Source organism: Crotalus tigris, unplaced genomic scaffold (genome assembly GCF_016545835.1).
Source record: "Crotalus tigris isolate CLP2741 ecotype Arizona unplaced genomic scaffold, ASM1654583v1 scf7180000021055.717220, whole genome shotgun sequence".
Lineage (NCBI taxonomy): Eukaryota > Metazoa > Chordata > Lepidosauria > Squamata > Viperidae > Crotalus > Crotalus tigris.
This window is the reverse complement of record NW_024098332.1, coordinates 116,300-133,352: the sequence shown is the minus strand read 5'-3', so window position 1 is coordinate 133,352 and position 17,053 is coordinate 116,300. Positions and strand designations below refer to the sequence as shown.

Here is a 17,053-nt window from a genome sequence, read left to right as displayed (position 1 = left end):
CACAAACATATATATATATATTCTGAGGTTTTCATGGGTGTTTGTATGTAGGTCTTTGGTAGGTCTTTGGTTATTCGGGTTTTCTCCCGCATAAAATTGGAAGTGTCTTGGCGACATTTCGACGAAGTCCCATTCGTCATCTTCAGGCTGGTGTTTTCAGCTTCGTGCTTCGAGGAGCAATGTGTGGTCTTAGCTGTTTCTTCCTTTTAACTGCCAGTGGAGGTATGAACTGATTAGGTGGGAACTTGGCTGTGTTCTGATTGAGTGGAGGTGTGTTCTGATTGGTTAGGGGGTTGGCTGTACTCTGATTGGATGGGGGAGGGTTCTGTTTGGGTGGGGACTTTGTTGTGCTCAGGTTAGTCTGAGTTGCAGGGGGGTTTAAGATAGTGGGCTGCCTTGCTATTTTTTTGCTTCGCGTTCGTGATCGTGCCTCATCTTCATGGTGGGTGTCAGTTTGCTTCATGTATGGATTGGAGGGGTTTAAAGTGGCTAATGATGCAGCTGTGGTCTGGCTTCTGGTATGTGGTCGTGCTTCATCATCGGTGTGGCTTTGGGTTTGCTTTTTGTGTGGATGTGTGGTGGTGACATCCTGTGTGGTTTTAGTGAGTGTGGGTCTGGTGTCATTCTTTGTGTTAGGGAGTCATTTGTCAATAAGGGCGGTTTTCCAAATGGCTGGTAGGTGGGAGGTATCATCTCATTTGTTCATGCTGTGTGGGCACTTTTCTAACTTGATGGCCCATATCAGGCCGTGGGCCTCAGATCCAGGCAGCAGTTTTTCACAGGCTCTTCTTCAAGTAGCAAATACTCAGTAACTATAAGGTAACCTCCAGATTCACAGAGAGTTATATAAGAAGTTTGATAGACAGACAGATGAAAGATATATAGGTAGACCACATGCCAAAATCCCTAAGTTCTATTTTTCCTTCCCTTAACTATCTATCATTGCCACCCCAGTATAACAAATCAGTTTCAGGCAAAATGTTTTCTTAATGGCCAGTCCAAGTATAGTTTAATATCTGACCCCCTCCTTCTTCCAGTTCGGTGATCTTGAGGCAGCATCTCAAGGAGATATAGCACTTACTTTCATTTCCCAGAACATTTCCCCCCTTCATTCCTCCTCTCCACAGTTCATGGCAGTCCGTCGCCACATATCAGCAAAGCACAAGCAAGCATAAAGTGACAGCTGACAGATAGTTAGTTAGTTAGCTAGCTAGCTAGCTACATAGACAAACAGACAGACAGACCAAGCCATCAGTTATATTCAAATAAATGGGAAAGTATCTGTAAATTGGGTTAAATCAAAGTGCTATTGAAATATTTCATCATTCTTCAATGGGAAGTCCCAATGGAAATTAATTGAAAGAAGCTAAATTCATTAATCATTCTGTATATTGCTGCTTTGAATATAACTCTTTCTCCTCTTTCTGTTTTACTATCAGGGGAAATGCCGGGAACTGTTTGTAGAACTGGAGCTATAATCACTAAACTTCAATAATTCTTTATACTGCATGAGTGTTTGAAAACTCAAACACTCAAATTTTAAGAAAAGCTTAGCTTTTCACTGGTAGGTATTTCTCTTCAAATTATATCCTGCTTAGATTTTTTTAAATTCTTTTTATATGTCTTGCTAGTTATTTTACTGTCTACAACAAGAATATTCTATATATGTGTTAAATTATATCATGTGCATTTTTAAAAGTAGCATTTCTATCAGCATGTAGATAATATAAAACTGTGTAAGAGCTACATATCCTGAGCTGAGCTAGCACTAAAATGAATGAAGATATAATAGGACTCCATCAAAACAATCTTGATGCTTATAATGATTGAGAGATATAGGTCAATGTATTTAATTATATAAAAAAGCAAATTATCATATATTTGCAGATCTTAGGAGAAAAACTTACTCAGAAAAAAGCATATTTGTGCCTATAAAATAATTATATCTTTTTCCGATCATAGGTTTTCAAATATTTAGTTATTCAAAAAATACTCCAAATTTATCTTAATATCTTTACATTGTTGATACATAAAAGTAAATGCATTCTTTGTATCTCTTTCATCTAAATACAAGATATATTAATTTTGCAATCTATCTAGCAGGAAATGGAAACAGGAGAGTTGTGCTGTAAATGTGTTGTTGTTTTTTTACCTACATGATCTTACAAAGGAACAAACCTGGAGCAATATATTCAGCTAAATTGATTATTAGTGTTACTCTTAGATAAAAAAATCATGAACATACTGAAGTGCATTTTTTAATCCATTTCCATATTGTCTATGAAATAATTCCCTCCTTTTTAATTTAATGTTTGCCTTGTTTCAAATACATATTCATTTCATTCCTTAAAATTAAAGTAGATTTTAGTCAGAATTGTTCTTCTTTCCATTTTCCCCTATTTTGGGGGGGGCAATGTATATATAAATTTTCCCCCTGATGTAATGGATTCTGTACCTGGATTTTGAATGCACATGTGCATTTCAAATTCAGAAGAATGCAAAATAAAATTAAACTTGTTTCAAGTTAGAAAAAGTACAAACCACATGTTTACAATTACAATGTGAACACCTTAGGTAAGGTTCTGATATTTGTATGAAATTCACATTGCTGATTCTCTTTTTGTCATAAACGTGAGAAATGACCAAGTCCTAAATTAATATGTATCTTCCTTATTGCCTTCCTACTTCCTTCTTCTTTCCATACAGGAAAAGCGCCCCAAAATTATGAATGGGAATAGTAGCACTCCTACTGAATTTGTACTCCTTGGAATTTCTGAAAGAACTGATTTACAAGCTTTGCTTTTTGCTGTTTTCCTGATATTCTACTTTTTTATCCTGATGGGGAACATGCTAGTTTTTGTGGCCACTATTTCTAGTCAGGCTCTACATACTCCCATGTATTTTTTCCTTAGGCATTTATCTTTTTTGGATATCTGTTATACATCTGTCATTCTGCCTCAAATGCTTGTACACTTCATAACAAAGAGAAAGACTATCTCATTCTTGGGTTGTGCCATGCAGATGTTCTTTTACATCTCCCTGGGAACTGCTATGTGTTACCTACTGGCTGTAATGGCATATGATCGCTACTTGGCAATTTGCCATCCCTTGCATTATATGAGACTGATGACCAGGAGAACCTGTTTCTTCTTTGTCTCTGGTTGTTGGGTCATTGGTTTGTTTGTATCTCTACTACAGACATGGTTGATATTTTCTCTACCCTTATGTGGTTCTAATGTTGTTAATCACTTCTTCTGTGATATCTCTCCACTGATGAGACTGAATTACCCAAGCAATTTTATAAATAATGTGGAAAATATTCTAGCTGTATTTCTGGTTCTTATCACCCCATTCATATTTATCCTGGTTTCCTATATTTTGATTATTACTGCCGTCTCAAAGCTTATTGTCCCAGCTGGAAGACAAAGGGCTTTAGGCACATGTTCTTCACATATGGTCTCTGTTATCTTCTTCTATGGAACAGCTATGTTCACTTATTTAAGACCCAAGTTTGAGCATTCTGATTCTTTAGGCAAGCTCCTCTCTCTCATCTATACAATGGCCCCTGCAATACTTAATCCTGTTATCTACAGTTTAAGGAACAAACCAGTAAAAGATGCCATAAAAAAAATATTAGCAAAATTCTGCATGAGTATGAAACATTATTTTTGTTGACTTTGTAAACAATTCCTTAAAACATAGCCTTACTCACCAATTCTTAAACTGTTATTGTATTGCCATTATTATAGTTATGTAGATGTTGTTGCTGATGATGATGAAGACATATTTTCAACTATACAATATATTTTTGTGTATCTTATGATGTCTTGTTTTTAATTTTTCTTAAAGCCTAGTTTGTTACATAAAAAATGAATGAAGATTCTTGTACCAATTGAAAGATCATATTTATTATAGCAGATGCTTACTTTAATTCAATGTCATCTGGAAGGCCAAATTTCTCCCTTAGATCCACATGCAAGTCAACAATAGATTCCTGCATGATTTGAATCATAATGGTTTTATTCCAAAATATTTAAAAAGCTGCAAGACATTACTCTGTTGCACATTTAATTCTATAATTAAAAAAGCTTGGAAAAATCAGGGGTGGATTTATACAATTCTATTCACTGTTATGCCAATTCACTATTCACTATTCACAACAATTTCCAAAATCAAAATATATTTAGGTAATGTCATGTTTTGATTCATTGAGCTGATAATAATATTAAAACATCAGATTAAAATTTGTAATTCATATCTGCAATGCCAGAACAGAATACGCTTTGCCTTTATAAACTATATGCCACTTCATATATATGAAATGCATTTTACATGAAGTCATAATTATTTACTTATTAGGTTTAGATTGTGCCTCTATTTTGTACAGCACAAAGTAGCATGAATAATGCTTCCTTCTCTTATTTTCCATGCAACAAGGAAATAAAGTGGGCTAAAATAGAAGAGAATGACTGGCCAACATCATCCAATATGTTTTTGTGTCTAAAATAGGATTAGAATTCATAGTTTTCCAATATCCAGCCCTTTAACCATTACTCTGCTACAGGAAATATAGTGTGAGAATGATTTGCAAAAACTTCTCTGAATCTGTGTGAGAAGAAATTTCATCTAAGATTCATACTTTTGGGGAGGAGGGAGAGAGATATATAAAGAACTTTATCTAATTAGATTAAGTATTATTCAAATGCAAATCAAACACATTTCTCCCAAAAGTTTTATTTTCTTCAAATTTGATGTTTCTATGATGTTTTGCTTATAGGAACCTGATGTTTAAGTGTACCTATAACAATACTAGTGATATAAACAGATACATAATCATTTCAAGCAGAGGTTTTTCTTTGTTTGCTTTGTTTATACTGATGTATAGCAATATAATAAGATAATTGCAAGATGAAATACAATTATCTTTTGGATTGAAAACTCTCCAACTTATGTCTAAATTCCATATGGGTAAAATGCACATTAAAAAGAAAGATTGTTAGGGACAAGAAAAGAGAAGAATAGCAAACATCATTTTTTTCCAAACAATTTTATTGGTTTTTTCATTTTTGTACCAAGAAATTTAAGAGCCAATGTGGAGATAGGGTAATCAGTTGAATACAATAACAACATAAATATACGGTTCAAATAATACTCCTTAAAATTTCCCTCTCTATCAATTAACATAATATACTCAAATTAAAACATTTCTAAATAAAATTCATTCATTAATACATCCCTAAATAAAAATTCCATTAATCAATAAAAGTTATCAGCAACCCATTACCTATGTAAATCAAAATCCTGTTTTCAGCTATTATTAATTTCCAAATACCATATCCAACTTAGCCTTAAACAGACATATTGTTTACCAATTAGATGTCCCTAACTTCTCTTATTTAAACATATTATTTCCATCATTACATTCTTACATTTCTTAACTATATTTTGTTTCTTATTCAGTAATTCTTCATTTGTTAATTTCATCTCTTCCATTATTACAATCTTTTTCTGATTATATCTCCACAAATTAATTATCATACCTAATAATAATAATAAAAAGAAAATAGAAAAACTAGTAAAAAAAAGACAGAAACAGACCAGGAGGAAGAAAGAGAAAAAAAGGAAGATCTTTTATTCCAAAGAGTGTATTCTTACTATATTTTAATACTAAATTCTAAATCTTATCCTAATAACACCTCTTAAAAGTCCAAATCCAAATCAATCCACATCTCTATGAAGCCTTTGCAACCCATAACTGTAATCTTAAATTCTATATTTATATCTTATTCTAGCTTTCTTTCTATTCCAAACAGGTTTCCATAATAAAGACTCTAGATCCGCAAATAAGTCTCCCTTCATCTCTAGCCAGAATACATAAACCAAAGGAAAGTCTCCCATTGCCCATTTTAATTAATAATAATAGTAGTAAAGTTGGAAGGGACCTTGGAGGTCATCTAGTCCAACCCCCTGCTCGGGCAGGAAACCCTACACCATTTCGGACAAATGACTGTCCAGTCTCTTCTTAAAAACTTCCAGTGTTGGAGCATTTACTGCTTATGGAGGCAAGCTGTTCCACTGATTAATTGTTCTCACTGTCAGGAAGTTTCTCCTTAGTTCTAGGTTGCTTCTCTCCTTGATTAGTTTCCACCCGTTGCTTCTTGTCCTGCCTTCAGGTGCTTTGGAAAATAGCTTAATTCCCTCTTCTTTATGGCAGCCCCTGAGATATTGTAACACTGCTATCATGTCACCCCTTGTCCTTCTCTTCGTTAAACTAGACATACCCAATTCTAGCAACCGTTCCTTATATGTTTTAGCCTCCAGTCCCCTAATCATCTTTGTTGCTCTTTTCTGTACTCTTTCTAGAGTCTCAACATCTTTTTTACATCGTGGTGACCAAAACTGGATGCAGTATTCCAAGTGTGGCCTTACCAATGCATTAAAGAGTGGTATTAATACTTCACGTGATCTTGATTCTATCCCTCTGTTAATGCAGCCTAGCACTGTGTTGGCCTTTTTGGCAGCTGCAGCACACTGCTGGCTCATATTTAGGTGATTGTCTACTAGGACTCCGAGGTCCCTCTCACAGTTACTACTATTGAGCATGTTGCCACCTATGCTGTACTTGTGCATTTGGTTTTTCTTGCCTAAATGTAGAACCTTGCTTTTTTCACTATTGAATTTCATTTTGTTAGTTAGTGCCCAGTGTTCAAGTCTGTCCAGATCCTTCTGTATCTGAAGCCTGTCTTCTGGAGTGTTGGCTATTCCTGCCATCTTGGTGTCGTCTGCAAATTTGATGAGTTCCCCATCTATCCCTTCATCCAAGTCATTGATGAAGATGTTGAAGAGTACTGGGCCCAGAACAGAGCCCTGGGGCACCCCACTACACACTTCCCTCCATATAGATGCAGTTCCATTGAGGACCACTCGCTGAGTACGGCCGGTCAGCCAGCTATGGATCCATCTGGTGGTGGTTCTGTCTACCCCACATTTATCTATCTTGTCAAGTAGTAGGTTGTGATCTACTTTATCAAATGCCTTACTGAAGTCCAAGTAAATTATGTCCACAGCATTCCTCTGATCCACTAATTTTGTCACTTGGTCAGAGAATGCAATAAGATTTGTCTGGCATGATCTATTTTTGACAAACCCATGTTGGCTTTTAGTAATGACTTTGTTTGCCTCTAGGTGTTCGTTGATTCGTTGTTTGATTATCTTTTCCAGGATCTTCCCAGGTATTGAGGTCAGGCTGATAGGTCTTTAATTTCCTGGATCCATTTTTTTTTCCTTTTTTGAGGATGGGAACTACATCAGCTCTTTTCCAGTCCTCTGGTAGTTCCCCTGTGTTCCAGGATCTTTGAAAAATATAGTTCAGTGGCTCCGATATCACATCTGCCAGTTCCTTGAGAACTCTGGGGTGTAATCCGTCTGGTCCTGGCGATTTGAACTCATATAGGCTGGACAGGTGCTCACTAACGATTTTCTTGCCTATCTTAACTTGTGTTTCTGTTTTGTTTTTTGTGGCACTATTTTTGATAGGTTGGTCTGTTTTTTCCCTTTGTGTAAAGACAGATGCAAAACACGAGTTAAATAGTTCTGCTTTCTCCCTGTTGTTTGTCACCTTCTTGCCACTTCCACCCACTAATGGACCAATCGTTTCCTTCACTTTTCAAAGGGTTTTTTTTCCAATGTAGGTTGATAATCCAGATGTGAATTTAATTCCTTCATCTCAGTGAGTTGTAAGCAAAGTTGAGAACAGGTCTCTTGGGTATATATCCCTTCTACTGTTTCTTGGCCTGCAAAGTGCTCACTTACACCTTGTGCTTTAATTTGTTGTTGAAAAATAATCTCTCTTGTACAGGCAACTATTAGCTCAGTATTTTCAAGAATTTTATCCAATATATACTTGTAATTAAAATCTAGGCAAGATTCCTCCATTTCAGTAATGTTTAGAGCCATTATTCTTTTGGTGGAGGCTGTATTTAATAACAATCAGTAAATATCTGCCTCCACCCAGCTGTACAACTTCTCTATCTTTTCCTATTTATGATAATTTGAAGGTCAAAGTCAAACTCAGAATCCAAGAAAAGGAAATAACAATTGCAGTTGGTAATTTCACCACAAGATGTCCCTAGTGGGTTATCCAAAGTTATTCAGTCTTTCCAAACCTCCAGTAAAAATAATTTATTTCCTCTTTTCCTTTTTCTTTCTTTTCTTTAATTAAAAAATAGTGAAAAGTAAAAGAAAACAATATTCTCCAAATAACTAGCATATTAAGTCTCTATATCAGGGAATTTTGGGACCCCCAGATGTCCAAAAATAATATCAACCATTAAAAAGTAGAAATTCATTTTTCTTTTGTTCCAAATCTTTTCCTCCCCCATCAACAACGCCGCTTTAACAAAATAGGGAAATAGTTCCAAAAAAGCTTTTCTCAGGAGTAAATAGGAAAATTAGAGGCAAGGAAAGGTCTCACCAAATCTTCCACGGTGGTTCTTTTTCGCTTAGATGTTCTTGTGACTTACAGCTGGTGCAGCTAAGTGATCGGCCATTTTACTGACCGATCCTTACTCCGTTGGCCCAAAGGAGCTTACTCGGACTGCAGAAGATGCTGCCGCCCTTCTGCAGTCAAACGAGGGGCCTCCTCAATGGTAGTCACCCCTCCAGGGTGACTTTTGACCCAATCAAGGGTCTACCAGCAGAGGAAACTTGGCTGGCAAAGAAAGGAGTCTGTTTGAACAACCGCAGCGCCGCGACCCAGAACTGGAAGCCAGCAAACATTATTTTTTAATTGCAGGAAATATACAGTATATAATAATAATAATAATAATAATAATAATAATAATAATAATAATGATGTCACTTTGAATGTACATCATCATCATCATCACCTCTCCTCCTCTGCCTCCTTCAGAAACAGCCCTGATTTGCAATAGAATCCATCACTGTGCCAGCAGTCAGATCTTGCTGCCAGCAGAACAATTTTAAACAGTACAAATGACTTTTAACGGTTTCACCAACAGTTCTGAAACAGCCAAAAATTCGCCATACCAGCAAAGATTGTCGGTCGTATGTTAGCTGAGTCCCACTACGTTCTTCAAACACATTACATCCTTCCTGATCATGTAGCCTATATTCCTCAATATCCCTCCCCCAAAATTTCACCTTCGAGAGCCATTGCAGCTCCAGCTGATCCAGGTGCCGCCATCTTAACTTAGTTGTTGTTGTTGTTTTTGTTGTTGTTATTTTCTTATACTATTTTGAAGTAACTAAGACAGGTTTTATGAATTTGCTTGTTGCCATCAATGTGATGTAACAAGTTGGAAATGCCAAAGTACTTACTTACAAACAAGATATTTGATTCTTAGTTTCCAAAAAGTGAAAAAATATTAGTCTGAACTCAGGTATGTGTTTGATGTATGTTTTGAGCACAGATCAAATTTCAGTTAATAACTAGCCTTCTTATTGGATGTTTAATCTCTTTGACATAGCAAGGTCTATGTATTGCTTTGATGTAGGCCAGTGGTACCCAACATTTTTGACTTGGTGGCCCAGTGGGTGGTGGGAGGGAATAGTTCCCAGCAAGTGGTATGCAGGCATGCTCAAGCATGTGCAGTTCCATGAGTGTGAATGGCGGGTGCGCGCGAAGGAAGCTTGTGCTGCCTGGTTCTGAACAGGCCATGGCCTGACGGGGACCCTGGTGTAGGCTGATCAGATTTTTCTATAGTACTCTGCAGAATCATTTTGCCTTGTTTTTGTCATAGCACTTCGTTTTAAAAATAATAAAAACAATAACTATGGTTTATTATTATGGTTGGGATGCAAACATAAAATTTCAAGGAAAACAAAATAAACATAAATAAAAAATACTCTTTTTTGTTTATTGTAATGCACTTCACTTTGCAACCAAATCTCAAAGTGATTGTTAAAGCAACAAAAATCCTCAAAGCCTCCTCACCTTAGGTAAACTGCAGTTGTAATATATGCTTCTAATGGTTAAGACATCAGGCTAGAAAGCAAGACACTATGAGTTCAAGTCCTACCTTAGCCATGAAAGCCAGCTGGGTGACTTAGGCCAGACATTCCCTCTTAGCCCAACTTCCCTCACAGGGTTGTTGTCATCAGGAAAAAAAGGGGGAAGGTGTTTTTGATATGTTTGCCACCTTGAGTTATTTGACAACTAGATTCCCTCAGTGCTGGCTGACTATGTTGGAAACTGTTGCAACAGTACAATGAAAATCATCAGTTAAATATTTTTAGCCCTCTTGAACTCATGCAGCATGTCAGAAATTGTATGTGTTTAAATACATTATAGTCATTAAAAGTTAATTTCATATTTCTCATGAGTCCTATGTGATGCAGGCATTCTGAAATTACATTTAGGTTCACCAAAACTTTTTCAGAAAGCAAAAGATTTGAAAAAAGTATATTGACCAGTATTTCAAAGTAATGTTTCAAATAAATAAATAAACAAACAAACAAAGTTTTTCACTATAATGAGTATATTGAAAGAATTTGAAATATTTTTTTTCTTTAAAAAAATATCCCACACCTGGATTGAAAACAAAGATTAGATATGTTAGGGTATTTTTGAAAAAATAATAATTCCAAAGGATTCATAAAATAGGGGAAAAAAGACCTCACTAATAAGGGTAAAATGACATTTTTAAAGAAGTCCCTAGAACAAACCATTCTAGCACTAAGAATATTTGAAAATTCTGCTACATATTTTGTGGATAGGAAGTTTATGATTTGTGTTCCTTTTTTGCCTGTTACTCTGCCAATTTTCCCTGTTTCAAAGAGAGAAATTTTGCTTTGGGAACATTAAATTCTCATTGGGAATCTGCATCAGGGAGTAAAAAATTCTCAACTACTAAGGGAGAAGACTTTTCTGCTGCTCAAAAGGTTTGCTACATAATTTGTTGGAATATGTATGGTAAAAACTGGAAATAGGTGAGAACATCTAAACTTGGTATGTGCAAACAGGATAAATATAGACTGGCTATGCAGTGCTTTGAGACCTACATACAAATCAAATTATTTGTGGCATGGCAGCGGATAATGAAACAGCAAAAGAAAATATAAACCTGCAGACTCAAGTATTTGTTAGTACAATCCTGTGCAGGTCTACATTGAAATCAGTTTCAGTGACTTAAGGGGGACTTTTTGTGTGAACTCCAATATCACATAGATAATGGCATAATGCTCTAATAGATCATTCTAAATGGGACTGGTATTAGACACATATTATTATAGTCATCTTTTTGGTTTATCCTTTTTCACAACTTCTTTAAGGATGTAGGAGCTGAGTTTCTAAAAAGAAAGTTAGATATTATCTGTACAACTTATCTGTTGAAGTTTAGCAACCATGTATGATTAAAAACTAAATAGAAAATTTACTGAAATTTCTTTAGGGGAATTTGAACTTCTTCATAAACTTAACAAGTGCAGGTTCTTCTTTTAATGATGTCACGAGCATCACTATCATAGAAAAAAAAAAGAAAGTTGAAAATTTTCTCCCCATGGTTGCTGTTATTATTATTTTTCACAAAGACAGCTAGATGTTTAGACTGAATTTGGCATTTTTATCAACCTATCGTGATCTTTCTAAGAATTTAGGATATACAGATATTGTTATTTGATGGTGTTAAAGGTATCAGTGCAGGATGTAAGCTGTTCCAAGTAAAGTTGCCTTTTGCAATTGACTGATGTTGACTTGCTGATAGCAATGGTATTCTAGTAGTGCTGCAGTTTTGGGGATTGCAGCCAAGGCACCTATTGCTATTGGTATTTGCTTTGCTTTTTTTTTTTGTCCATAGTTGTTCTACTTCTATTTGCAGGTCTTTGTATTTTGTGATTCCCCCCCCCCCAATTCTTTCTCTTCTATTCTTCTCTAGGTACTGCAACATCCACCATCCAGACTGTTTTGTCTTTCTTATTGACAATTGTTAAGTCTGGGATGTTATGTGGGAGGTGGTGGTCTATTTGAATTCTAAAATCCCAAAGCACTTGAACTTGTTCATTTTCTATTACTTTGTCTATTTTATGATCTGTCCAGTTTTTGCTTGCAAGCAAATGTATTTCTTGCAGTTATTCCAATGCACCATTGTTGCTATTTTGTCATGCCACTTTTGTGGTGGCATCATCATTATTATTTCATTCTGCCATTTTTATATATGACTCAAGATGGCTTGCATACATAATTTTCTCATCTCCTATTTTCCCCAAAATAACAATCCTGTGAATGGTTTTGATTGAGAGAGACTGACTGGCCCGAGGCTACACAGCTAGCTTTTTTATGCCTAAGCAAGAGGGGAGTGTAGAATTCATAGTCCCCTGCTTTAAACAGTTACAGTATTGATATTTATATCATTTTGCTTAACAAAAAGAAAACAATAGGATTTCTGATATTAAAATACTTTTTGGAATTACAAGAGGATATGAGCTCCTACTTGATGAAGAAAGAACCACCTCTCACATATTTTTTTTCTTTTTTGCTTCCTATTAGTTCCAAAACAGTTGATATAGAAAAGGGAAAAAAGCATCCATAAAAATAAATAGTAACATTATACATTAAATATATGAGAAGAGATCCTGTAAAACAGGTAAAATAGTGGTGTATTTTAAGTTTCACTTCCAGTTTCTCATTATACTTTTTATAATTTATACTTTATACTTCCATTTCTTTTGAAACCTAGAAATATCTGTAATAGGTTTATTTTGTTTAAAAATCCTTGAATCTTCCAGTCCTGAAGGCACTGATTATTGTTAAAATGTATTGTCCTAAAATAAAATACACTTCAATTTTCCAAAGAAATGATTCTTAACATAAAAAAATAAACTGAAAATTAGACTCAAATAGGTTGTGGTATTATTATAATTAGGGAAAAAAATTTCTTTACTATGTTGAGTGCTGAGAGTAGTTAATGGTATGAGATTAAGGCACTGGTTATATTTGTTTTTAATAAAAAGTTTGGTGTTAAAGATAACATTTTAGAGAAATGCAAACAAGTCCTTCTTTATGTACTGGACTTTTGTAACTCTTCTTAAGATGCCTTACACTGGAATGATGAATGAATGTTTGATCAGAGTGAACATTCTAATTGGAGAAAACAGGAGTGCTCTTGTCATAACAATGTTTTTTTTTTACTTGCAGGTAGTACATGTATGAGCAGTTCATCAGCTGTCTGATAAGCAGAAATTGGCCAAATTGTATTGATACACCATAGATGTATCCAAAGTCCCAAGTTTAATATTACTAAGCCTTAATATGATTTCACACATAACTGAATTGAATAAAAACAAATTTTAATTTATGAGATTAATGGATGGTTGATTTTCTTTTCCAGGATGCATATAAAGAAAGAAAATGTTTTACAAAACAGCACAGCACCAAACAAATTCATCCTCCTGGGTCTTTCTGAAGAGTTCCATTTACAAAGCATACTTTTCTCTATTTTTCTGGGAATTTACATCAATGCCTTGACCGGAAATCTTTTAATCATTCTCCTTACATTGGTTGATCAAACCCTCCATACACCCATGTATTTTTTTCTAAGGAATCTATCCTTCCTTGAGATATGTTTCACATCAGCTATTGTCCCCAAGATGCTTGCCAATTTCTGCTCAGGGAATAAATCCATCTCCTTTATGGGTTGTGCTCTGCAGAATTATTTTGCATTGTTTTTGGGTGGAACAGAATGTTTCCTCTTGGCCTCAATGGCTTATGATCGTTACATTGCCATTTGCAAGCCTCTGCATTACTCTGTCCTGATGGGGCAAAAAATTTATACTAGCTTAGCTGTAGCCTCTTGGTTAAGTGGGTTTTTCATGTCCTTTGGCCATACAACTATGGTCTTCACAATGCCTTTTTGTAATTCTAATGTTATCAATCATTATTTTTGTGACATCCCTCCATTACTGAAATTGGCTTGTGGGAACACGTTTAGAATTGAAATAACTGATTTCATAGTTGTAGTGATTTTTGCAACTTTTCCTTTTCTTCTGATTTTAATGTCTTACTCTGGAATCATTGCTGCCATTTCAAAGATCTCGTCCTCTGAGGGCCGGAAAAAGACTTTCTCTACTTGCTCCTCACATCTCATTGTTGTGACCTTATTCTTTGGTTCTGCTTGTATTAAGTATATGAAACCCAATTCCTCTTATTTTCCAAATACAGACAAATACCTTTCCCTTTTTCATACAATCATTAGCCCTGCTTTAAATCCTGTCATATACAGTTTGAGGAACAAAGAAGTGAAAGGTGCCTTTATGAGACTCTGGGAAAGAACATCTTTGGATTGATTTATTAGCGTGTATTGTAAAATCTGAACTGGTTGTGAGTTTCGTACCATGTGATTCCAGGAGTTCTAACATTCTTTTAATTCCTTCAATGAAGAGGAATGAACAGTTCACTTAGATATGAAAGATCTCAAATTAGAAATCATTATTATACAAACAATGCCTAAAGTTTTGGTTAGCCTACTAATACAGGTCAATTGTTTATTATGGAAATTTGAAAAATTACATAAAGAAATATGTAAATCTACTTAATCTTATTCACTGTTTGAAGAAGAAACTACAGCCTACAAAGACTGAAAGAATGAGGTCTTATTTTTATTGTGATTAGCAAAATTGCTATTTCTGACCAACAGCCAAGTATAGATGTAAGTAGTTTTAATACTACTATCTAGTGAAAATAGTGAGTGTTACAAATAATTTGAGAGGGAAACTACAGCTTGCATATTTACACTGAAAAAAAAACAGACAAATTGGAGGATACCATAATTTTAATTTTATTTCTTAATTTTATTTTTTAATTTACTTAGAATACCTTTCTCCAAATCATTTCTGAACCACTCAGCGACGACCTGTGGTGATGATAGTAAATGTAAAATTATAGGTTACTTAAAGATTCTGAAGAATATATGAGCCTTTTACTGTGGGGAATATATTGACAGAATTTGAAAAACATATTAGTGAAAATAAGAGCAGTGCAGTGGCCTAGAGGTGAAGACTCTCACCTCCCACTCAGAGGTTGAGAGTTCAATCCTAGGCAGCAACAGTTGTTTCTCTATCAGGGCACAAAATAGAAAATATCTGTTGCAAACACCAGGTAGGCATCTGGTGGGCATCTGACCAGTAAATGCTCAGCTCCATTCAGTCATCCTGAGCCCACCTCAACCCCATCCTGAAGCAAGGGATTACAGGATCATAAAAAAAAAAGTGAAAATAAATTTTAAAAATCCCACATCTTCATGGATTGGAGACAAAAGTTAGGTACATTAGAATATTTGTTAAATTATCCTCTATATTTTGTAAATAGTGAGTTTATGATTTATTCCATGCTTCTTTTTGATCTATTACACTGCCAGTTCTATAACTAACACCTTACTCAAAACAAAAATTTTTGCTTTGGCAACATTACATTCTCAATGGGAACCTGCACCAGGGAGTCAAAAAAAAAAAATCAACTATCTATTTAGGGAGAAGACTTTTCTGTTTTTCAATATGTTTGCTGATTGCTTTGAAATAAATTATAAATCATATTCTCCCACCCCTACTGTTCATGCCACACCAGCCATCACAGCCAATTGCAGGGGAAGGGGTAACAGTGTTTAAGAAGGCATACCAGGAGCTCACAAAATGCTGATTTAAAGGCTTTTGAGGAAGTAGAAGGTATCAGAATACTTTTCTTCCTTTTATTTTCTTATAAAGAAAGAAGTTGGTTTTAAGAGTGGACACTTCAAATGAATTAATTTAGCAGTTTAATTAACTTGCATTAAATTATTTGATCACTCAAATTGTGCAACGAATACATTGACGCACTATCTCTAAGATGCAGCGTTAATAGGAATATGGATAATAAAAAGTGAAAAAAAAATCAGTTTTCAAACAAGGAACATGGTCTTCAAAGAGAAAGCTAGAATTTGGTACAAATGCTCTGTTCATTTAGTCAAATACATATGATAAAACTAAACAGAAATTACTGAAATGTAATTAAGAGAAGGTGAAATAGTCAAAAAACTTGTTAATATAGACTCTTCCTTTTATAGTGTCAGGAGCACCTCAGGAGCACCTCTACTATAGGAAAGAAAAAAGAAAGCTAAAATTTTCTTCCAGATATTATTGAACAATAAGGAGACATAACAAATAAAAGATAACCCTGATAGAATTTGTAAAGTGAATTAAAGGATATTTTAAAAGCTATAGTGGTGTAGTGATTATAATGTAGTACTGCAGGTTAACTCTGCCCAGATTCTTGACTGGCTTAAGGGTGACTCAGCTTTCCATATCTTTCTGAGGTAAAATGAGGTCCCAGGGGGCAATTTGCTGACTCTGTAAATTACTTGGAGAGTGCTGTAAAGCACTATGAAATGGTATATAACTAAGTGATATTGCTGTTAAAAGATATTTAGTCACACTTCTTGATCACAAAGTAACTCATAGAATTCTCTGAAGCATTAAAAAGTGTTGAGTACATATTTTTATTTTGTACAGTTAACGACATTGAATTATAAATCTTGTTGATTTTAGTGGCTGAGACATGTATAGTATGTATTTAACTCAGAATGTATGCAGCATGCTGTATAACTGAATTATTGTAGAAATAAGCAAACCAATAAACCTATTCCTGAATTAGAGTTGAAATACACTCATATGTTGAAATGCAGTTGAACAAAAATAGTATGACAAAAATATGCAGGCTCTAGTGCTGTAGTTCTCACAGCATTGTAAACACACTTGTAAGTCTTTTTTTCTGTTCAGTCAAACATAATTCTTGGAAAAAGGAGATGCACACATCCATGCAGTTTATTTGACAACATATTTCAAGTGGTTTGGCACTGTCTTCTTCCTAGGGCTGCAAGACAGTGATTGGCCCAACTAGTTGGCTTCCATGTCTAAAGCAGCATTATAACACAGGTTTTCTAGATTCTACTCTAACAGATCAACATATATCAATGGCTTTAGAGCATTCAGGTTTAAATCTAAATCTAATGTTAATTTTGCTGACATTATAGAGAAATGTTAATCCTTAAAGATTAAGCACAATGAT

General features: G+C 34.9%; 1 protein-coding gene across 2 annotated transcripts; it reads left to right on the top strand.

Annotated features, from left to right (window-relative positions):
* Positions 1 to 1,439: 1,439 nt before the first annotated feature.
* Positions 1,440 to 15,420, top strand: LOC120319981 (olfactory receptor 10A2-like). Of its 2 annotated transcripts, XM_039369385.1 has the most exons (3): positions 1,468 to 1,564; positions 12,506 to 12,602; positions 13,347 to 15,420. In XM_039369385.1, exon 3 carries the CDS (start codon positions 13,348 to 13,350, stop codon positions 14,299 to 14,301), a length of 954 nt encoding a protein of 317 aa, XP_039225319.1. In that variant the 5' UTR covers positions 1,468 to 1,564; positions 12,506 to 12,602; position 13,347; the 3' UTR covers positions 14,302 to 15,420. The 2 variants fall into 2 exon arrangements, with proteins under 2 accessions (XP_039225320.1, XP_039225319.1); XM_039369386.1 differs by lacking the exons at positions 12,506 to 12,602; positions 13,347 to 15,420 and adding an exon at positions 2,707 to 3,991 and having other exon boundaries at positions 1,440 to 1,564.
* Positions 15,421 to 17,053: the final 1,633 nt, after the last annotated feature.

What these genes read in the sequence shown, in the direction of transcription:
- LOC120319981 (XM_039369385.1), top strand. Translation starts at nt 13,348, where the DNA reads ATGCATATAAAGAAAGAAAATGTTTTACAAAACAGCACAGCACCAAAC.